The following is a 23,885-nucleotide window of genomic DNA, read 5'->3' on the forward strand; positions in this document are numbered from 1 at the left end:
TCCACCACACCAGAGGTATGGGTCTCCCACTTCAGTCGCATTTTGGGGGGTAGTATTCATAGAAACATTACACATGAGACCCTCTCTAATTCTCCCAAATGGCCACCTGTTTCCCCCAAAGAAATTGGGGACTTGATTCAAACTCTTCGGAATGGCCAGGCTCCCGGTGAAGATATGATCCCCGCTGAGGTTTTTGCTATTGACATACAATGGTGGTCTCCGATTCTGGCCAGTCTATTCACCTACATTAATAGTACAGGCAACCTTCCCACAGGTTGGGAAACTAGCATTGCTGTGCCAATTTTTAAGAAAGGCGATCCTGGATCCTTGTAACTTTAGACCTATCAGTCTTCTCAATGTGGCCTCTAAGCTTTATGCTAGATACCTCCTGAATAGGCTTCTAGATTGGGAGAACAAACATTCTATCATATTCAAAGAACAGGTAAGCTTCAGAAAAGGCAGAAGTACAATAGATCAAGCTTTTGTTTTACATCATGTAATTAGTAAATACACCAAACCTCCAAACAAATATCTTAACACTGCCTTTGTGAATTTTTCATCAGCCTTTGACCTGATAGATAGAGAACGCCTATGGTATAAATTGGGAAAAACAAACATTGATAAGAGACTCCTGTGGCTCATACAGCAACAACATAAAGAAAATATGATGCAAGTGCATATAGGCTTACAGGGAGCTCTATCACAACATGTTCGCATTACCTGAGGGGTGAAATAAGGTTGTATTTAGTACCTTTTCTCTTCAACTTTTATATAAACAACCTTATCCCTCAAATGGCTTCCCCCAGATTCTTCCCTCCAACCACTGGCCGTAGGAAGATCTCAATACTGTTTTATGCTGATGACCTGGTTTTGCTATCTGTGAATAAAATTCGTCTTAAAAGAATGCTGTCCAAATTTGGGCAGCTCTGTAAAGAGGAATGGCTAACAATCAACTATACCAAAACAAAAATTATGGTCTGTGGGAAGAGAGCCCCTAAGCATAACTGGTCACTGCATAGGCATGCTATTGAGCAGGTACACACATTTAAATATTTGGGCCTTCAATTCTGTGAGAAACTCTCCTGGAGACAGCATTTAAATGCTACCATCTTATTGAGCACCAGATCAATAGGGCAATTAAAAAGATTTTTCTACAGCAGAGGAGGCCAGCTGGTAAATCCTGTTCTCAAGGTGTTCGTTGTCAAAATTCTAGCACAAATGCTCTACAGGACAGAACTATGGGGAGAGGCAGCCAAACCCAAATTAGAAATCCTACAGAACAAATTCATGAGACTGATACCGTGGCTCCCCCCAGGAACTCCCTCGGCTCAACTCAGAGCTGAGTTAGGCCTACCCTCAATTGCCACTACAATCGATCTGGCTTATCTTAGATATTGGCACAGACTGAACAGTTTGGAGGACTCCTCCCTGACAAAGTGCTGCTGGTTAGAACAACTAAAGTCTGGTGGATGGGCTCGACAATGTCACCAAAAATTAAAGGTCTACAGCCTTCTGATGGAAAAGTTCCTTAGTTTAAGCTCTCGCGACCTTAGGAACTGAATCTTTGATCTTGATGCTAATCAGGATCGGGCGGCTGTTGTTGGGTCCCGTTTTTCTACCTGGTATCCCCAACTTCAGGTGAATCATGCAAAACCAAAATATTTTGAGTCATTGACTTTTCCCCAGATTCACAGAGCTTTTACAGAACGTAGATTTGGACAGATGGCCTCAGCATATCTCGAAGGGAGGTATAAAGGAATCCCAGCTGAGGCACAAAATGTGTCTTTGGCTGCGGCCAGATTGAAGATCTAACTCATCACCTACTGTTCTGTTTTCTCTATAAAAATCCTAGAGATTTCCGTCATGAATCATTCAGATGTATTTTAACTGCAATACCACTGAAACAGTAGTAGGATTGCTTGCTGATACACAGTTGCACATTACAGTACATATGCTGTAGCACAATTTGCACTAGTAGCTAAGAAGCTGGGGTTTCAATTTGTCAGGGATCATAATGCCACATAAATGCTGAATACAGTGAATTGACGTTTTACGTTAAGACAATATTCTTAGACTGGGTTTTATGGGTTTTAAGGTAATTATCTGTTTTAATTGGATTTCATATGCTACAGTAGTCAGTACATTGTAAAGGTTTATGGCCAGAAACAATAAAGTTTATATGTATGACTAAACGACTAAACAACAACAGAAGTTTGTTACTATCCTGAAAATTGTCAGTAAGAGGATATTTTAGCCACCTAATAGGATATAATTATCTTTTTAAGAACTGAAAACCAGATTATACTGTAAGTTTATTTAGTCTCATTTTCCGGGGGAGAAAGGAAAAGAATCCTCCGTTAGCTTGTCCGCCCTTTGCGCGATCAAGCCCTGCGCTACTCAGAGGTACATAAAAGCCACCTCTCGATTATTACTCTTGTTGTCTCTTCCTATAATTATAAGTTTCACTCGAGGTAAGACCTAAGCCTGGGCGAGACCGGTCCTCTCCAGCATCCACCAGCTTCTGGGCAGAAAGAGAGGAGAGGGCGCAGGCATCCCCTTTTCCTCTTCCTCCTGAAGTCAGAAAAGAGAGGAAGGAACCCGGAAGTTAGGCGGCGAGTGTGATTCTACATTTTACGTAAGAAGGAGGGACGGCATCCCCTCACTTCCGGGCCGGGCCGGAAGCTCCTGGAAAGGGGTCGGAGCCTTGCTTCGCCGGCACTTTTTGCCGGCCGACTGCTTCCGTGGGCCCGGCATCATGAAGGCCATCATCCAGCGCGTCACTCGCGCCAGCGTGACAGGTGCCGCCTTTTCTTTGTTCTCCCTCTTTTGTCGGGCTACCCGTCTGAAAGGCCCGGGTCCCCAGGTGTCGTGTGTGCCGGTTCCTCCGGACCTGTGTCTCCGGGTCAACCCCGGCCATGGTCCCGGGCACTCCTGCGGCCGCCCGTCAGAGGCCGCCTCAGGGCCGCCGCCTGCGTGCCTTTGGGATGTGAGGTGGGCAGGGTTTTTTCGAAGCCGACTCCTAGGCAACGAGGGGATACAGCAGAGAGAGAGAGAGGGCTTTGAGAACACCTGCCCCACATGCAGGCTGATCAGGGGAAGGGCCGCCCAAAATGCCCACTGGCTGGCCCTTCCCGGTGCACAAGGCAGGCACGAAGCGTTAGCTAAGCGTCGTTTTTGCACATTGTGCAGCATCGCTAATCTCGCTTTGTTTCTGAGCGTTTTTCTTCTCTTGAGAAGGAGCAGAAGGGAACGCCGTCAGTTTGACAAGCAGACCTGTTATGACTGTTCCGTTAAACTCCTGTTTTGCATATTCCCACTTTATGTTCTAAGAGACACTTTAAAAAAACACACACGATATGGGTAATGTTTCTGAAAGTGTGCAGAGACCCTCAGAGACATGACAGTCACAGACGATAGGGCAGCAAGGCACTTTCAAGGTAGGGACAGACAGGTGAAGATAAAGAACCTGCCTCATACGTTCTTGTTAGGTTTACAAGTTTCATTTGCTTGTAAGAAGATGCGTGGACTGTGGTTTATTGGTCATGAAAATTGTTCACTCAGCAAATTCTATTTTTTGTTGCTTTTCATGTATCTCAATTTCATGACCTGTAGATTTGAAAAGAGGTTGAAAGACTTAGTTCTGACTCGGAGGAAGTCCTGTCAAAGATGGTTAGAAATTTTGGAACTTGCCTTACTGAAAATGAACTAAGAATGTCATTATCTATGGCTGAAGGCTTTCTCCTCCATTTTCGGCTGCTAGGAAATTAATCAAGTGCAACATCATATCTCTTTTGTGCGGGTAACCCAGAGAGCATTGCAGCCCTGATTAATTACTCGTGATATAGAATCTTTGTTCATTGAATCTACATAGCCTTAATTGCAACCACGATTCAAAAAGAGCCACATCATAACTTCACAAAGATCACTTGCCTAGGTTCCTAGCATGTTTTTAATCTTTTTGATAGTGTGTTGATTTGTTGCAATTACATGCCAACAACCTTGCTGCATCAGCCTGTAAACAGTGCATCCTGTTACCAACATCCAGATATCTCCCACAAGCAGTACTGAGTCAAACTGTTAATTCCTGTTCCCTAGTATTGTCTGCTCTGACCAGCACTGGCTCTCCATGGTGCTGAGCTGGCAGAGAACTTTCTCATTCTTGCTTTCTGTGAGCCTTCTAGCTGGAGACTAAACCTAGGAGTCTTCTCTGTGTTGAACACATTATCAACTACTGACTTTCCCATAAAGGTCAAGTACACAATCATCTCCCCCATCCTTCCCACTCGTTGTGTAACAAGTGGTGGAGATCCTTACTCAGCCATGGAAACTCACCTGGGAGGTTTAGCACTGGTGAAATTGCTCCTTAAGTATCTCACGCATCTTGAAAAACAACAGCCTTTCACCTAGAGGATGTATGTAGCTATTGTGGCTGATAATTATTAAAAGGCATATTCTTCTTGAATGTTTTTGATATCAAGTGTTCCACACATATTACAGAATTGCCATGAGAGACGTTCTGTTTTTCACCCTGTGATTCTACTCCCCTTCCTATCCTTCAGTGATCTGGATCAGTGGAGCAGGAAAAGAATAAGTTTCCTTCCCTTTGCTGTGGAAGAAGAACCTTGACAAATATTTTTGATACCATCATTCTGTAGCATTACAGACCACTTCTCTTCTGTTGAGAGATTAAACACAGGAATGTGTTCCTCTTATAATTAACAGAACACAGCATTCAAAGGCTATGCAACATTCTAATTTTCATCCAAAGCAGCAGTCACATGAAGGAATAGGTATTTTGAGTCCCAGTGATGTTTATGTGCTTTTTCTTTTGATTTGTTGAAGGGATTTATTCACAGTTTTCATAGACTTTTTTAAAAGGAAGAAAACCTATTTAGAAATAAGACCAATACCTAGTTGGCAACTGAGTGGATAAAAATCAATAATTTTTAAAATTGATTTTAATCATGATTTAAATTTAAATTATCAAAAAATCTGATTTTTTAAAAATTAAATTGCGATTTAAATCAAGTTCAGCCTGGTTGGCAATAGACTATAAACAATAGATTGGCTTCTTAATTCAGGAGTAAGCATCCTTTAAAATTCCATGGAAAATTTAGCCTGCTGTAAATGTGGGTTGGTGCATGATTTTAAAAATTCTGAAAGTTTAATATATTTCTGTTTCTACTATAGTTGGAGGAGAGCAGATAAGTTCCATTGGAAAAGGAATTTGTGTGCTGTTGGGTATTTCGGTGGAAGACACTCAGAAAGAGCTTGAGCATATGTAAGTCAGATACAGTATCTAATTTCCATTTCATATATATATATATACCCATTTTACCTATTTCTATAATTTCTTCTATATGTATGTGTTAATTTTTCATGTTTAATGGTTATGGAAGCCTCTAAAACATGCATCTGCTCTTGTGTGAACCTTGTTTCTCATTTCTTGGGTATGCTTCCTCCTCTATTTTTCAGGAATTTTCTTCCAAAAAACCCTCCAAAATACAATATGTGCTTTCTGATTTTTTATTTAGGGTTCGAAAGATTTTAAACTTGCGTGTGTTTGAAGATGAAAGTGGGAAACATTGGTCTAAAAGTGTAATGGACAAGCAGTATGAAGTGCTGTGTGTCAGCCAATTTACTCTTCAGTGTATACTGAAAGGAAACAAGCCAGATTATCATATGGCCATGCCTACAGAGCAAGCAGAGTCTTTCTATAATAGCTTCCTAGAACATCTTCGTAAAACATACAAGCCAGAGCTTGTTAAAGGTAAGGTAACCCTTTGATTTTGATAAACTGATCCAGATCACCATTTCTGGAGCACATGCAGCCTCAGAGACTACATTTTCCATCATGCCTTGGTTCCCAGAATGTCCCCATAACTGATCCATCCCTCACCCCAGTGCGCCCAAATACTAGAGAAGAACTGGTTCCTTGATTCAGTAAGCATGGCTGACTCCTTTTGTTTCTCTTGTAGCTATGCTGAGGAGTTTTTTTAAAATAAGCATTTAAATATGAGAGCCCACAATGGGGACACAGTGCCTGCACAATGTGTTTTCCCCCACAGATAGCAAGTGAGCTTGGATTGCTCTGGCTTCTAGAAGAAAAGCAATATGAATGAAGAGAGAAAATGCAGAAGAACCTAACTTCAGCGGGTCCAATATGCAGCAGCCAGATTGCTAAATGGGGCTGGTCACAGGGATCACATAAACGCACACACACCCCATTACAAAAGCTCCACTGGCTGCCGATCCATATCTGGGCATAATTCAAAGTACTGGTTATAATCTATAAAGCCTTAAACAGTTCAGATCCAAGCTGTCTCTTGTGTGTTAAGATCACCAGGAGAGCCTTTCTCTTAGTTCCACCACCTTCACAGGTATGTTTGGTGGGGACATGGGAGAGGGCTTTCTCTGTTGCTGCTTCTAGACTTTGAAACTCCTTCCCACTGAAGGCCAGGCTGGCCCCATCGTTGCTGTCCTTCTGCAAGCCAGTGAAGACCTTTCTCTTCAGGCAAGCTTTCCCTGAGTGACTGGCCGCCTGAGTGAGGTTTTTCAATGGATGGTTGTGCCTTACTGCTTTGAATGTGTTTTTGATGTTCTTTTGTTTGCCAGTTTTTAGTTATTTGATCCTTTTTAGTACAGTGGTGCCTCGCTTAATGACAATAATCCGTTCCAGGAAAATCACTGTTAAGTGAAAACATCGTAAAGCAAAAATAAAAACCCCATTGAAATGCATTGAAACCCATTCAATGCGTTGCAGTGGGGTAAAAACTCACCGCCCAGCGAAGATCCTCCATATGGCAGCCATTTTCGCTGCCTGTATAGCGAGGAATCCGTCCCTAAACACAGCGGGGAGCCATTTTAATCACCCGGTGGCCATTTTGAAACCGCCGATCAGCTGTTCAAAAAACGTCGTTTTGCGAAGAATCAGTTCCCGAAGCAGGGAACCGATCATCGCAAAGCAAAATAACCCCATTCAGACCATCATTTTGCAATCGCAAAAAGATTGTCGTTAAGCGGATTTATCGTAATGCAGGCCAATTGTAAAGCGAGACACCACTGTATTTGTATATTTATTTGATCCTTTTTAGTATTTGTATACATATTGCTTTATTTTTATATATTTTCTTTTAACAATGTATGCTGCCTTGGGTCCCTTTTAAGAAGAAAGGCGAGGCAAACACACACACACACACAGAGCAAGGAAAAGTAAGATATTCTGAGTCATATTGGTCAACTTTTCTCCCCACTGTGATCTACAAAGCTATACATATATGCTGCTGTTATGCTGTCTTGAAGCATATTGTGTGATCTTAGCTGTCAGTTCTTCATCCAATTAGGCATTGCCCAATGACAGAGGTGTTGGATCCAGAGAGTGTGCTTCTTCTGATATAATTTCTTCATTCAACTATGAAATTTTATTTCAAAATATTCAGAACCACACCCCCTCCTTTATTATAACCAGCCAAAGCTTGCAGTAAAGTTGTTGACTTTCAGATAACTACAGGCTGAATTTTTGTTGTAGTTGTTAATAGTTTTATGCTGCTGCTGAAAAGGTTTCAAGGTCAATTATGATGTTAAGCCAAGTATGCAGTTTGTTCACACGTAAAATTATAATGGGAGAAATCTGTAGGAGGAAATTGGGGCGGGTGAAATACGGTCATTGTGACATGGTGGGGAGCTATGCAGCACCCTGGTTGTGTAAGTTTCATTGAGATGCAACAGTCACCATTTTAGAGTGATGTAATCCTGGTAGCATAATAATATTTCAGTAAAACGTAACAGACTAAGTTGAGCGAGAGGAAGCTTTCAAAAAATATTAATGGCATGTGACATCAGTGCTGCCTTACAAGAAAAGAAAAAATGTAAAGAAAAATAATCTTTGCTTCCTCTCTAATCTCTTCAGTGAGGAAGAGGGAGGAACCCTTCTATTTTCCAAGATCATAAGGTGGCTTAAGCGAAGGAACAGCTGTAGCCATTCACTTTGGTTTGATCCCAGTGATCAAAGCAAAAGCAAAGCGTGCTGCTTATATACCACCCCATAGTGCTTCAAAACAGGGACGTGGTGGCGCTGCAGGCTAAACCGCAGAAGCCTGTGCTGCAGGGTCAGAAGACCAAGCAGTCGTAAGATCGAATCCACGCGACGGAGTTAGCGCCCATCGCTTGTCCTAGCTCCTGCCAACCTAGCGGTTCGAAAGCATGCAAATGCAAGTAGATAAATAGGGACCACCTCGGTGGGAAGGTAACAGCGTTCCGTGTCTAAGTTGCACTGGCCATGTGACCACAGAAGATTGTCTTCGGACAAAACGCTGGCTCTATGGCTTGGAAACGGGGATGAGCACCGCCCCCTAGAGTCGAACACGACTGGACAAAAATAGTCAAGGGGAACCTTTACCTTTATAGTGCTTCAAGCACTCTCTGGGCGGTTTACAAGTTAATTATGCAGGCTACACATTGCCCCCCCAGCGAGCTAGGTACTTATTTTACTGACCTCGGAAGGATAGAAGGCTGAGATAACCTTGAGCCGGCTACCTGGGATTGAACCCCAGGTCGTGAGCACAGTTTTGGCTGCAGTACAGCGGTTTAACCACTGCGCCATGAGGCTCTATGTTCACACATGCTGGAACTGAACTAAATCAAGGTGATCCTGGCAGGAGCCCAAAAATGTGCAGGTAGGCATGGATCAGGGAGAGGCTGTTTCATAATGGCCCATACATATAATTGCTGGGAAAACAAGTGAACCAGCCCATCCCCAGAGTGAATCAAACTGTGGGACACAGTCACATTCTAAAATAAATACTCTAGCTTTGAATGAAATGAAACAGCATTGTGATTTTTAACCGAATGAAAACCCAGATTTGATTTTGAAAAGAATCTCTTCTGCCTGTCCACTTCTGCTTAATATTTTAGATGGCAAGTTTGGTGAGTACATGCAGGTACACATCCAGAATGATGGGCCTGTTACTATAGAACTGGAGTCTTCTACAGCTCCCATTGACTCGAAGCAGGTAAGTTACATCAGAGCTTTCTTTAATCTTTCTTATGCAAAAATTATGTGCCTTCTAAAACAATAATTATGTAGGTAGAGAGTACTCAGAAATGGTTTATCATTCCCTCCTTCTGGGCAGGCTCTGGGACTCCGTTGCTTTTCCAAAGCTACACAGACTGGCTTCTGGGAGGCACAACTGGAAATTAAATCCCAGCTTCTGGCTCCACAGCTAAGTATCTAACAGACTGAGCTACCCAGCAAACAATATTAATTAATGAATCAATTCATTCATTCATTCTATTTATATCCCACCTATCTGGTTCAGCAACCACTCTGTTGTGTGTAAATCTCTGCTGTGTTCTGCTTGAGGGTGATCTTTATAGCAGACGTGAAAACATTTAATCCATTTCTGGAGAATCTCTGTCCAGTATCCTAGCTGATGCATATCTAAATGAATGAAAGTATAAAAGGTCCAGGTTTCAATCTGTCCACCCACATTCCTGTTGTGCATGCCAGGTGGTTCCTTCATTCATGATTAAATTATGGGAAAAAAGATATCTTACTGGGAATCCACCTGTCATTCAGAAGAAGAGACACAAGACCAAGAATAGAAGGACTAACCAACCCAGAATCCTTGGATTAGGAGAGGGAACAGAAGAAATGACAGCTGTTAAATATCTGACTACACTTCCCCTCAACTGGATTATTCAAGCCCCAGTGATAGATCTCTCTTTACCTGGTATTATTGAGACAAATGTACTTCACGTTCCCCTCCCAGTAAACTAAGGGTGTAGCTGCTTGTCCAGTAAAGAACAGCCTGGAAAAAAACTGAAATATAACATACAAAGAATAGCAGGATATTTGATGAACAGGTAACCGAAAGCTCAGAGAGGTAAAACACTAAGGAAATGGGTTGAAAACAAATGTATAGTAAAGTGCGAACAGTAGTAAAGTTCTGACGATTCAGTTTTTCAAAATACCCCCAGTTCATAATTGTGGGATATTGTGCTTCTGTACTCACAATTCAAAAAGCGGAGAAATTGCTGCAGAATATTGTGCCTATGTTGCCAGAAGGAAAAAGGATGCCAAGCTTTACATAGCTTTACAACCTGACTGTTGACAATGCCAATGAGTGGTCATAACGACCAGATAGGCGGGATATAAATAGAATAAATAGAATAAATAAAAGATGTTCTACGCTGGATACCCTCTTCTGCTCACTACCATTCATAAACTTATACCATACAGGGGGAAATCCCAGAAGCAGACTCCTTTCTTCATCAGTTAACCACTTCTCACCCAAACACAAAGCAGTTGCCAGCATGGTATGTTTCTTACATAGAAAGTTGGCCCAAAGTCTAAAATGCTATCTCTCACATACAGGTAAAATAATTTTAAATCAGCCTTTCTCTTCTCTTGTAAAAACTGCATCAGACGCTTCCCTCACTTTTGTACAAAGTGATAACATCTTCAGGGATAATCATCTTTTGGGGTTGCTCCAGTGATTTCTATTTGCTCTTTGCAACAAATACTCTAAATACAGTTCCATCCTCAGAGAGGTAGGACAGAAGATGCCTTTTGCTAGAAAGAAAGTCAGCAACTGAAGGACGTGGAAAGATCTTTATGAACAGTTCTGTAGGGGATATGACTGAACTTGCCATATTTGGTCAAATAAAATACTTTAACAAGCTTTTGAGTAATTCAGATACCAACAGATGTCAGTACAGTTTCATTATACAGTATTACCCTTTTCTGTTTCTGTCTACTGCTAAGGCTTATATAACCTCCTCTGCCTCGATTTTCTTCATTTCAATTTATTTCTTGCTACCTGCTCTGTCCTCTCATGCTGTCTGAATATTTGTAATACATGGCAGACAAATCAGGAGTGCAATGATGTGGGATGAGATATCAAATACAAGGGGCAGATATGTTGGTCTGAAGAGCAAATTGCTTGCAACTGATTTTATTCAGTCTTTCTGGGTGTGATTGTGGTTCTTGTATTGCCTCACGGAAAAAAAAAGCTGAAGGAGCGTAGCTGTTCAGCTGGATAACTTGAGAGAGAGCTCTGACTTAAATATCAGTTTAGCTGTGGTTTTGTGATGTGAGACCTTGGATAAGTCCCTCAGTCCTCACCTTTCTCTTAATACAAATATTAAAAGAAGTGGTCTGTCTTACAAGTAATGTTGAAAACTTTACTGACATAATGTATTTGACAGACTTTGATTATCTAGCAGTGCTGTGTATTTCGGAGGCAACAGATCTTGATACTAAAAACTTGTATCATTTAACTGTGGAGTCCGTTTTTAGACAAACGTGCCTAAGATTATCTTATATATCTTATAACCAGACGTGCAGTCTTTCAGAACTGTATATGTAGGAAGCATCTGGAGATAAATACTTAATCCAAGCCTTCCACAAGTCATATTTCATGAGAAGGAATGTAACAATGGCTCATAAGTAACCGCAGATTATGATGTGGTATAAATAACCTTTTTTTTTTTGCTACTTAAGGCAACAAGGGGGCTTTTTCAGTCACCCTCCCATGTTTGTTAATTTTTTTTAAAAAGAGGGGCACAGAAGGGGGATCTTCCTTCCTGGATCTAGATATGGGAGTACGCAGCTGAGATGTCTGGAGGTTGCCTACTTCAATGTAAAGTCCAAACATTCTATATATCGTGGCAGAAAGCTAGTCTATTATTTTGTACAGTATCTGTTTTAAGTATGTTTCTGCTTTAAAAGATAACACTTCTTCAAATTAAAAATAATGTCTTACAGGAAATGTCGCTGCCATTTTTGTGGATAAATGATTCATGTTGCCCAGTGTTTGCTGAAATATTTTTTTTTCCTGAAGAGCTGTCACAGAGCTCTTTTCCGCTCACAATCCCTTTTGCTGACTCATGCACTGAATTCTAGTGTCCTGGAGTCTTTAGCTTTCAGGTGCAGCAGTGTTAACAGGAACAAATGCTGAAAAATGGAACCTTTAAGGTTAACAGAATTTACTTGTTATATTTTGTGGACCGGAGCCCACTTCTTTAGATATATTCCACAAACTGAGCTTTTTAAGATGCATTTGAAGAAGTAGGCTGCAATGCAAAAAAGCCTATGCTGAATAAAATTTGGTAGTCTTAGTACTCTCGTTTGTTTTTGGGTGGGGGCATGTCTTAGTTTTAGTTTTTGCTATAAAAAACAAACATAGCTACCTCTTTCCCAATATTTTTAATGTAAAAATGGTATATTTACATATTAATGACTCATGGATGTGCCATTGTGTGGATTCCAGCTTATTGCAACACTTGCTTGGTTTTCTAGAGTTCAGGTACTCAGAAGTAGTTTACCAGTCCCTTCTAGTGGAGCTCTAGAACTGTGCAGCCTGCCCAAGGCTGCAGAAGCTGATTGTTGTCCTGGGAGGCACAATGGGGAACCAGACTCCTGACTTCTGGTTCTGCTGCTGGGTGCTCCAACCTACTGAGCTACATATTGCTCTAACTGTGGATGCCACCTGCTCCATTGGCTGTTGGAGGCATGGCTCTAGGCACATTTTTTTAAGGACCAACAACTGTAAAAATACCTTGGTGGCAATATATTCCTGTGTTCTTTGTCTTTCCCTTAACATTTGTCATTGTCAGTGCAGACGTAATACTGCTTGAGCTCACAGGAAGATTTTGGTGTTTTTGTGTTTTGGGGGTTGGATTGGGATTTTTTTGGTAGATTGTCTTGGACTGGGCATAAATCCTATGAATTGCTCCAGTTTCATATTTTGGCTATGCACTTAAAAGAGTGGGTAGGAGAGCTTAGATTTTCAAGGAATAGAGAGATGGTAGCCAGTCAAACAGAAAACATAGGGCCCCTTCCCATGTTGCATTTTTCCTGTAAATCTCAGGAGAGCATCTGCAAATCAACTCCAGTACTAAAATCTAAAATGTGACATCTGCACACATCACACAAGGGAATAGGACTTCAGCCCAAGCCAGCTGCTGCATATGGAAACTCTTGAACAAGTGCTGTCTTTTTATTTGATGTAAATGAATCCTAAATAAACAAAAGAAGGCTGACTACAGTTAAAGCAGTCTTTGTACTACTCCTTTCATTAATATGGCTCATACTTTCCAACTGCAGTTGGTTTCCATTAAAGAAATAGTTGGAAAATGCTTAGAACTATCATGTCTTCCGTATGTGATGTCTCTTAAATCAGGACCCGTCTTCTAGCAGCAGCAGTTGCAGAAAACATCCTGTGAAATGTGCAGATTTATTCACCTTTGCTTCTTTCAGCAGAAAAACAACTGATTTCAAAGACTTTGTCCATGGTATCACTACTTTTTGGGATCATTAAATGGTACACAACCACATCATAATGAGTACTCGGAAAGTACAGTGTGCCCTCTTCACATCCTTGTGCACTTCTTGTTAGAATGTCCAGATACAGGGTCATTTCAATTTTCATCTGGATTCTTTCTCCCTCCTCAATCTGAAAAGCTGTTTTAATGAAATAATGGTGGTTGAATTGCTTTAAAAAAAAAAAAACAGTTCTCTTGCTTTTTGTATTTAGGATTTAACTGTTGCTCATCAACCCCAAGCTCTTGGATTGGGTATAAATCCAGTGAATCATTCCAGTTTCATATGTTGGCTATGCACTTAAAAGAGTGCTGCTGATTCTTTAGATATCAGGGTGCCAGTGTGAAGATTGAATTTCACAAACATTGTATCAGATTTGTGTACAAATTTATATGACTATATCAATATAGAATAGTATCCTAACCACTAGATGGGAAGGATAAAATTTTAAATAAATAAATATCAAGATGTTAGCATTTATGTTTTTTTATTTCTATCCCTCTTTTCTCCCCAGGCAGCCTGCAAACAATTAAAAAAACACAAATATTAAAACAATTACAAATAAAATATATCACATTATTAGAAAACAATTAATCATATTCATTATCAAAAGGCAGTAAATAAAATTCCTTTAAAACAATGTAGAAATACATTTAAAAACATAAAAAAGTCAAAATCCTGCTTAAAATCTTTTTGTAAACAACAGTTGACATATTAAAAGCTTGCATGAAAAGAAACATCTTTGTCTTCTAGCAGAAGGACCTGCCTGGTCTCCCATGCAAAGGAATTCCACAGCATAGGAGTAGCCACTGGAAAGGCCCTCTCCATGTCTACACTGAGCATGCCTGTGAGGGCACTTTTCCCAAATGTCTTAAAACCCTGGAGAATGATAATGAGGACATATTCCCTCCTATATCTCAAGCAACAAACTGATATAGTATTTCTTTTTTCATATTTGTAGAAGAGGTAGCCATGTCTTTTCAAATTTTTATCAAAAACATTTTCAGATGTGACCTTGTTTCTCCTTGTGGTTCAGGCTTCTGAATCAAATATGTGCAGGACCAGCTTCATTATGAATCAGAGGCAGTCATCTTGTTCTGACACTGTTAGAATAACCCAAATAGCAAGGTGAACAGCAGCCCTCTGCCTCAGACAAAGGGTGAAAGAAGGATTAAATGAAAGAGAAACATGAATCACTTGTGTTTAAGAACCTGTCTTTCAGCAATCAACAAAAAATCACAAGCAGAAAAAAGACCTTTTTCCCTGTTCCATTTACGCACAAAGTCTCATGCCTGCCAAAGGTGATACAAGGTATAGTTTGCAAAATAATTCAAACCATGCACCAAACTCAACCATCTGAATTGGGCCCTACAGACAAATGGCTACTCCAAAAATGAAATCACAAGAGCCATCAAACCAAGAAAACAACACCAAACTGAAGAAGAAAAACAGCCACCCACAAATAAAGTATTTCTGCCATACATAAAAGGGATCACGGACCACATGGGGAAACTTTTGAAAAAACACAACCTACATACAGTATTCAAGGCCACCACAAAAATACAACAAATGTTACGGTCAGCAAAGGACAGAAGGGATCCCTTCACTACTGCAGGAGTATACCGGATATCTTGAAGTTGTGGCCAGGTATATATTGGAACCACAAAATGAAGCATCCACACCAGAATCAAAGAACATGAGAGACACTGCAGACTAAAACAGCCGGAAAAATCGGCATTAGCTGAACATGCCCTAAAACAAGCTGGACATGAAATTCTATTTCAAAATACTGAAATACTGGACAACACCAGCAATCATTATCTTAGACTTCAGAGGGAAGCCATTGAAATCCACAAACATCAGCAGAGTTTCAACAAAAAAGAAGAAAGTTTAAAACTCAACAAAACTTGGCTCTGAGGATTGAAAAATACAGCCTGCAAAAGGTCAGCGAATTCTACCCAGCCACAAGGACCGGTGATCACTACACACAAAAGACCAGCTAATGACACCCATCAGTCACAGTGACACATAATCTCTCCTCCTTATCACAACAATACACCCACAACAAAAACACACTGATCACCATAATCACCCATCTCCTGAAAAGGACAAAAGCTGGTCCCACAGCTATAAATACTCAACTCCCAAACAAACTGCACCAGAGCACAGAATGGTACTCCTGTCCTTTGAAGATGCTGGCTACAGACACTGGTGAAACGTTAGGAAGAACAACCTTCAGAACATGGCCAAAGAGCCTGAAAAACCCACAACAACCAATTCAAACCATGGTTGAACTTGGTGACTGATTGCAGACCATGGTGTAACAACTGAGAAACAGGTCAGAATGAAGTTGAAGTTTCTGTAACTTTAGTTCAATATGAAGTCTGGTCTGAACCAAAAGTTTCTTCTTTCACTTTGTAACTCAGCATGTTGCCACTGAACATATTACTGATTTTATAGAATATGCAGAAGGGGTGATACAGTGGCACAATTGGCGCAGAACTGAGAACCTAAGTTGGTAGAATTGTGGTACAATGATAGTGTTAACATCTAGTGAGTATGACAGTTGTATGTATATGTATTTTTTAAAAACTAAAACTGCAATCCTGTTCATATTTGGGAATGATCACCACTGAACTCTTAGTAGTGAACATGCCTCAGCTCGGACTGTTCTCCTCCTTCAAATGATCTGAACACATTCTTCTTGGCTTGTAGCAAAGAAACTAGATTTACTGGGCTGCTCAATGATATAAAAAGCTGGTCTGTTTTTAAAGGTGATCCCTTATTAATGAGCATCTTGCTTGTAATAAAAGTTATTGTGGAACATGTTTTTGTGTGTATGTTGTTGTTGTTAAATGTCATCAAGTCACTTGAGCTTACAATGACTGTTTGAATGAGTGCCCTCCAAATTGTCCTATCTAACAGCTGTGCTCACCCCTTGAAAATTCAAGGCTGTGGTTTGCTTTTGGAGTCAGTCCATCTCATGTTAGGTCTTTTCTTTTCCTGCTGCCTTCACCTGTTTCTGGCATTACTGTCTTTTCCAGCAAGTCTTGGTTTCTTAAGATGGAAATTTCAGGAACCTGCTTCAAAATTTTTCAACAATCCCCATGCTGCCTTTTCCCAAACTGCTTTTTAAAATGAGATTTGCTATACAGTGGTGCCTCGCTTAGCGATGTTAATCAGTGCAGCAAAAATAGCCGCTAACTGAAAACATCGCTAAGCGATTTTTAAAAGCCCATAGGAATGCATTGAAACCCCTTCAATGCATTCTTTTGGGCAAAAAACTCACCTTTAAGTGAAAATCCTCCATATGGCGGCCATTTTCACTGCACGGTATGCGAGGATTCCGTCCCAAAACACAGTGGGCGGCCATGTTTTTTACCTGGCAGCCATTTTGGAACTGCCGATCAGCTGTTGGGAAAACATCGCTATGTGAAAATCGGTAAGCGAAACAGCTTACGGATCATCGCAAAGCAATTTTTCCCCATTTAAAACATTGCAATGCGATCGCTTTTGCGATCACAAAAACCTAATCGATATGCGATTTCGTTGTTAACCGGGGCGCTCATTAATCAAGACACCACTGTACTTCAGAAACATAATTTATTTTCCTCTGAAGTTCACATCAATGCAAAAAAAAAAAAAAAAAGCATGAAAGGGAAGGAAAAAGTCTCCCCTGGTTCCTTCTAAAAAACTGGGAACTGAAACTATCCCAAATTGTTATGAAGACTAGATTTTGGCTAATAACATGGGTAGTGTATGAGAAAATGGAGACTCTCTTCAAGGACTGCATATTGCCGGTGGGGCAGGGCTTTGTTACAGTGCTGCCAGTAGCTCCAGAGAAGAGCTCTCTGGAAAAACTGGAACCGTCCGGTCCAGGATCCCCTTTTTGAAATGGGGATTGAAGGAGAGTGTAGGAGAATTCTCTCTGAAGCAGTTGGTGAGCAGCAGAAGGAGAAGAAAGGGATGCAAACCCGGACTTCTTCCCTCTGAAGAAATCACCCAGCACGGATCGGAGGCGGGGAGCCATATTGGCACTGAGCCTTGAGTAACCCTTTACCGGAGGAGAAGAGGACAACCAATATAATGTTAAAATATATAACAACTAAGTAAGCTGAAGCGTTTGATTTATGAAACAGCCCCATTAAGCTGAAATAAGAATGAAAATATTTGGCTGAAAGAAGAAAAGCAGCGGCGAACCTATCTTATCAGTCTGCCTCAAAAGTGAAACTAACTCTTAATACAGCAGGCTGGTTTCAAAGCCGAGAGAGTGAGACAGAAAAATAAATCTTGTGTTTCTGGAAAAAAATTCCAGACGGTAATACCACCGGACAGGATTCAAGAGACTTGAGTTTTGTGAATGCAGTTTGGCTTGGACGTATTTTTCTTTTCCCTTTCCTGGACTCTGTGAACATTTGGTAATAGAATCTGGTGGCTTTCTGGAGAAGAAAGAAGGAGCTGACGTGGTCGACTGGACTGAGGAGTATCAACGGGTTAATGGAAAGATCATAAGACAGGCTTCAAGGACAAGTACTGAATAGTCTGAGACTCTGTGACTGTTGTTTGGTTTGTCGGACTGCGTGTGAGTTTGATAATAGCAGCTTGCTAGACTCGGAAGAAGAAGAAATAACTGTACCATGGTTCTATTTGAATTTGCTGGGTTAAAAGTTGATTTTTATATTATAATATTTGGATAAAGATTGGAAGATCTAAGGGGAGGTTTATGATTATGGGTTTGGATTGTTGATAAAATTGTAGAAACTGTTGAAGGATATTTAAGGGGCAATCATTGTGGTTAAGGACATAGTATTATTTATACAAACCCCACTCACTGGAAAGCCTGAGATGGCCTCCAAAAATTTAAGACATCACATGGAGACTTCGTCTGTTCAATCTCAAAGTTTTGGAATAGTTGTACAAGAAATAGAAAAGGAATGGCAGATTGCTATGCAAAAGACAATACTAACAGGGTTTCAGCAAGTGAAAAAGGTCTTAGCAGAAAGACCTTTCTCTTCAGGCAAGCCTTCCCTCAGTAAACCAGCTATTTATGTATGATTTTTAGATAGATTATTATGCATTATTGCTTTGACAGGATTTTTAGTACTACTGTACTTGTGTTTTCCATTTTTGTGTTTTCCATTTCTCAGAGTGACTTTTTGTATACTTATTGATCTTTGCCTAAATATTGTCTGTTAATGTTTTAAGATGCCTCCTTATTCATTGTTTATAGTTTTAAATACCTGTATTGTCTTTTGATGATGTTAACCACTGTTGTATACTCATTGTTTTCAACTTGAAATACTGTCTTTCATTGTTTGTAAGTTACCTTAAACATCTGGGTTACCCAACATTAGGATCCACTGGCATATGCTACAAGTGCACCACAGTCTTTTCATACTTTTACTAGAAACATAATTGTACATTTGAGGTCCATTCATTCATAGACAGATTGTACGGATCCTATTTGTTTTTACTGCACATAAGAAAATCAGCTTACAGTCATATTTTCAGGGTGGCTACTCTGATGTGAGGAAGCCAGGACATCATTGAACTGTCAAAGAATTGTCCTATGAAATGTTACACACTTACACAACTAAATAAGTAGCAAGAACTATCATTATTATTATGTGCATTGCCACCTGCTTTTGTTTCAAGGAGGAATTTATATTGCTGACTACAAGAGGATCTTAACTGGGCTAAACCACTAAGTGAGCATCAATCATTCTCAGTTTCTTGATATGACCCAAATATTCAGTAGTGTCACATAAATTTAAATCTTTGACTTCAAATATCCAAGAGCAAGGTTGACTCATAAGAAAAAGTGGTTCCTATTTTCATTTTGTTAGGTCTCTGCATTGGATTCCTGAAGCTCTTCACATTCACATCAAGCTTTGAGTCCCTACAGTGGGGTCTTGACTTGAGAACTTAATCCGTATTGGAAGGCGGTTCTCAAGTCAAAAAGTTCTCAAGTCAAATCTGCATTTCCCATAGGAATGCATTGAAAACCATTTGATCCGTATCTGCTCTTTTCCGTCCATAGAAACTAATGGGAAGCTGCTATTCCGCCTTCGACCACTAGAGGGGGATATTTTGTTTCTTTTTTTTCTTAGGTCAAGAAAGGTTCAGGGAAGGCAGGGAAAATACCGTCCAGGCAGTACAGTACCAGGCAGTCCGAAGACTGTCTCCCAATCCACTCTCTAAACGCTGGGAGGAGTGAGGAAGCAGACAGGCACCCTTTTCACTGGCCAACAGTTAACTGAAAGTTCACTTTTTGCAGTTTCCCTGCCTCCCACGTGGGGTTTTTTCAGTTCTTAACTCAAATCTACGTACTTAAGTCAATATTTTCCTATGAGAGCGGTTCTTAAGTCAAAATGTTCTTAACTCAAGCCATTCTTAAGTCAAGACCCCACTGTACTTTGAAATCTGTATCCTCTGAGGTTACTATGTATCTTATCCTGTCTTCTGTTAATGCCTCTTTTTTTCTTTCTCTGTACTTTTCAGTGAGGGCCCTGTGTACACTCTGTACAAGCGTACACATTTCAGCAGGTGGGAATAGGGCAGTTTAAGTTTCCTCTTGCTGCCTGATAATATCTAAGGATTATTTGTCTGTGTATTTGCATGTGAGTGAAAAGCCTGTCCCATTTCTCAGTGATTTACATTAATGCACTGTTTTACTGGCTGAATACTATTGCACAGTTTATGCCATCTAAGGCTGACGACATTGCTATCTGCAGCAATTATTCAGAACGTAAGGATTTCCAGTTCCTCCCAAAGCTCTTGAGGCTCCCTTGGAATCCCTTTCAATGTTGGGAAGCCATTGAGGGCAGCAGGACAGGAGGTGAGTCTTCAATTTCTGACAATTGCCACTGGTAGGATAATTTTACCCTTTGTGGCAATTTTTGGAAATTAGGCTTCCCATGCCGTTTTTTGCTACCCCATGGTAAGAGAGATCCCCAGAGAGCCTCAGGACTCTTTTGGGAGTTAGAATCCAGAACTGTCAATTTCTGAAAAATACTGAGGCTGATGACGCCATTAGTCTTACACAGTATAGCTCCTGGTAACATGATTCCAGCCACAATCTTTATTAGAGATAGGAAAAGGCAACCTCAGAAGCCAAGAAACGTCTCCCCAGCTGGTCACCTCATTACACCTGGGTTGTAGGAAAATTAGGCTGATTGCTTCCCATTTTGTAATCCATTCAGCTGGTACCTAAAGTTTTGCAGCTTGTGCATCATTGCTGTATGGCAGAGATGGGCAGCTGTAGACCTCAAGATGTTATTGTGTTTCAGTTCCCATCAACCTCATACAGGAAAGCAAAGGTTGAAAGATGATGGGAATGGTCATCCAGTGACATCTGAAGGAGGGACTTTACTTGGATGTTCCTGATGTCCTAGATTTGGTCTCAGTAGTTAGTGTGTTCAGTAGGTTTTATTTGGGGGTCTGAAACATCGTTTTAAAACTAAGAGAATATGCCATCTCACACCTGCAAATAGGTGAATACACATAATTCATTTTAATGGTGGTAATGATGTTAGGTGAAAATGATGGTATACTCTTAAGCCATATAATTTGCCATTGTTTTATAAAATTTTACAATCATACAAATGTATCTCTGTTTTAGTATTCTGTACTGCAGCATTTGGATGCCATCTGTTCAAGATCGGTACTCTTTAGTTCCACTTACTGTAATGCAGCATTAAACAGGAGCTTAAATTGTTTCTCTTGAAATGAATAGGGCTTGAAAGTGCTTAACTTTCAAGAAGCTTAAGTTCTTACTTTATCATTTTACTATTACACAAAAATTTGCAGGTGATCTTAAGCGACATTCTATAAGGTGACTGCAAACTGATCTGTATTTATGCTGTAATAAAATGGCCACAGTGGGTTGCTATATATGATTCTCAGCCGACCAATAGTGCACAGTTTTTTAAAGAGATGTAGAAGCTCTCAGTACAATGATCAGCTGTAGATGCTTTAAGGAATACATCATGTCCTTGATACTCATCTGTTTCTGCCTTTGGTGTGTATTTATGAAATTCTTTGTTTTTCTTCATTGCAACAGTTGGCAAAACTTGAGAAACAGCAACAGAGGAAAGAGAAGTCCAGAATGAAGGTTCCATCGGAGTCAAGCAGAGAAAGGAACATTCCTAGAAGTAAAAACGATCCTAGTGCAAGCAGTGGTGCTGAGGGGGACGTGTCTTCCGAAAGGGAACCTTAGGTTATTTTTTAAAAATGCATTCAGGTATGAACTTTTTTTCCCAACTTGCAGTCTGTGACTTACTTCAGTACAGGTTGAAGCAAGGTGAAATGGAATTTGCAAATGAATGGGGAAGTAGATTCTCAAATAACTACCTCATAGCCCCCTCATTTCTTTACCCATTCTTAAAATGTTTACAGTAGTACCTCAGTTTATGAATTTAATGTGTTATCCGGAACATTACGTAATGCGGAAAATTCATAAACTGAAATGCCAGTTGCCATAGGAACGGGGGCAGCGCTGCAAACCTCCAGGCACAGTGCATCCTGGGGAAACTTTCTTCATACTCCAAAAAAAAGGGAAAAAAACCATAAACCGAGGCATTATTTTTAATGGATTTTGCTTTGTAAACTGAAAATTACATTAACCGAGGCATTTGTAAACCGAATGTACCAGTGTATTTGCGCCCTGATCAACTCTTGTTCAGATTAGGGAGGCAATGAAGAAAGATCAGTCTGCTGGAGGCCGACCTAGTGCCTGGTGCTTGCTGATGCTCTCATCGTCAGTGGATAACTACCGTGTTTCCCCAAAAATAAGACAGGGTCTAATTTTTGCTCCAAAAAACGCATTAGGGCTTATTTTCAGGGGATGTTTTATTTTTTTTCATGTACAACATTCTACATTTATTCAAATACAGTCATGTCATCTTCTTCTGGTTGCTGCACAATGGTGGACGGCGGGGTTTCACTTAACTGGGCTTTATTTTTGGGATAGGGCTTATATTAAGAGCACCCTGAAAAAGCATACTAGGGCTTATTTTCAGGTTAGGTCTTATTTTAGGGGAAACAGGGTAGGGGGAACTTGGTAAGGTGCTCCTTATGTTTATTGACAAAGCTTTGTGTTTAAATTAATCCAAATTATTTGTGCTGCCAGTGTTAAAAGAGTGATTGTATGCCAGTGCTTCATGAATTTAGAATAAATCACAGGTATGGGGGAGTAGATCCTAAGACTGAAATCAACCCACTTGTGGGCTAGTCAGTTTTAATGTCTTAATACTAGACTCCTCTCTTCCCATATCTTCTCTGTTTAGCCTGTTTGCTAGATCTCAACTAACCTGTCCCCTCCCTGTTGAGGTAATTTGTCTCCTACTATTTAAGTCTCTGTGTTGGCTCCCTATCACTCTTTACATCTTTTGTAAGGTTTCAATCCTTTTAATACTCTCCTTCTACCTGTTTAACCCCCCCCCCAATCCACTTCTCCCAGTACACCCCTTCTTTTGCTCTCTAAGCATAATTTCCTCTATTATCATTTCTGTGTGACTTTCCTGTCACTAATTAAGCCATTTCTTTCTCTCCTGAACCATTCTGGGTTCACCTCTGTGGCTACTCACATTATTCTTATCCCCTGAATATTGAGAGAAAATATGAATAGCATGTAAAAAAATGCTTTATCTGCTCTTGTACAGATTGCATGATCCAAAGTGGAATACATTTTATACAGACCAATGAAGACTTTTTTTACTGCAGTATTTTATCTGTAGTGAAGATACTCATTTTCATTACTCTGGCATTTCATACATTTTTCTATAGAGAAGCCTGTCACCTCCTAATGAAGATGTTTAATGAAGCTTCCTTTCAAAAGTAATTTTATCAGTACAGTCAACCCTCAACTTACGAACGTCCCTACATACAAACTTTTTGATTTACGAATGGCTCCATTGGCAAAAATTGGCATCGACTTGTGAACGGAGCCTCGACCTACGAACGAGGTTGAGGCTCTGTTCGCAGGTCAATGCCATTTTTTGCCAACGGAGCCGTTCATAAATAGCTCCCTGCAAAAAGGCAGGGAGAAAGGGCTGGAAATTCAAATTTCCCGCCCTCTCTCTCTGCCTTTTTGGCTTCAGAGGTCTCAAATGGCTTCCTCTGATGTCAGGGGGGAAAGCCCTTTAAGAGCTCCAAAGGTGCTGATCCACTACCATGGGAGACCTCCCTGGGGGTCCCTGCCGCCACAATCGGCACCTTCGGAGCTCTCAAAGGGCTTTCCCCTGATGTCAGGCGGAAAGCCCTTTGAGAGCTCCAAAGCCAAAAAGGCAGGGAGAGAGGGCAGGAAATTGGAATTTCCAGCCCTTTCCCCCTGCCTTTTTGCCTTTTGAAATGCTGGAATGGATTAATTCCGTTCCCATGCATTTCAGTGGGAAATGGTACTTCAACTTATGAACTTTTCGACGTACGAACGTCGTTCCAAATGGATTAAGTTTGTAAGTCGAGGTACCACTGTTCTTTTTTGCATGTAGCATTTTCTAGCTATTTGTCAAGGGGATTTTGAGACATTTTAAAAGGTATTTCACTCTCATTGTATAGTATT

General features: G+C 40.5%; 1 protein-coding gene across 3 annotated transcripts in view; it reads left to right on the forward strand.

Annotated features, from left to right (window-relative positions):
• The first annotated feature begins 2,642 nt into the window (after positions 1-2,642).
• DTD1 (D-aminoacyl-tRNA deacylase 1) overlaps positions 2,643-23,885 on the forward strand; it is a 31,632-nt gene continuing 10,389 nt past the window's right edge. For all 3 annotated transcript variants that reach the window (XR_012086675.2, XR_013544718.1, XM_020790534.3), the window contains exons 1-5: positions 2,643-2,798; positions 5,191-5,281; positions 5,535-5,770; positions 8,914-9,011; positions 21,387-21,566. Coding sequence is in view for 1 of the 3 variants with exons in the window: in XM_020790534.3 (XP_020646193.1) it covers positions 2,756-2,798; positions 5,191-5,281; positions 5,535-5,770; positions 8,914-9,011; positions 21,387-21,542 (624 nt within the window). In the remaining 2 variants the exon portion in view is untranslated. The remainder of the gene's footprint in view (positions 2,799-5,190; positions 5,282-5,534; positions 5,771-8,913; positions 9,012-21,386; positions 21,567-23,885) is intronic.

This window comes from Pogona vitticeps, chromosome 4, assembly GCF_051106095.1.
Source record: "Pogona vitticeps strain Pit_001003342236 chromosome 4, PviZW2.1, whole genome shotgun sequence".
In the NCBI taxonomy this organism is placed as follows: Eukaryota; Metazoa; Chordata; class Lepidosauria; order Squamata; family Agamidae; genus Pogona; species Pogona vitticeps.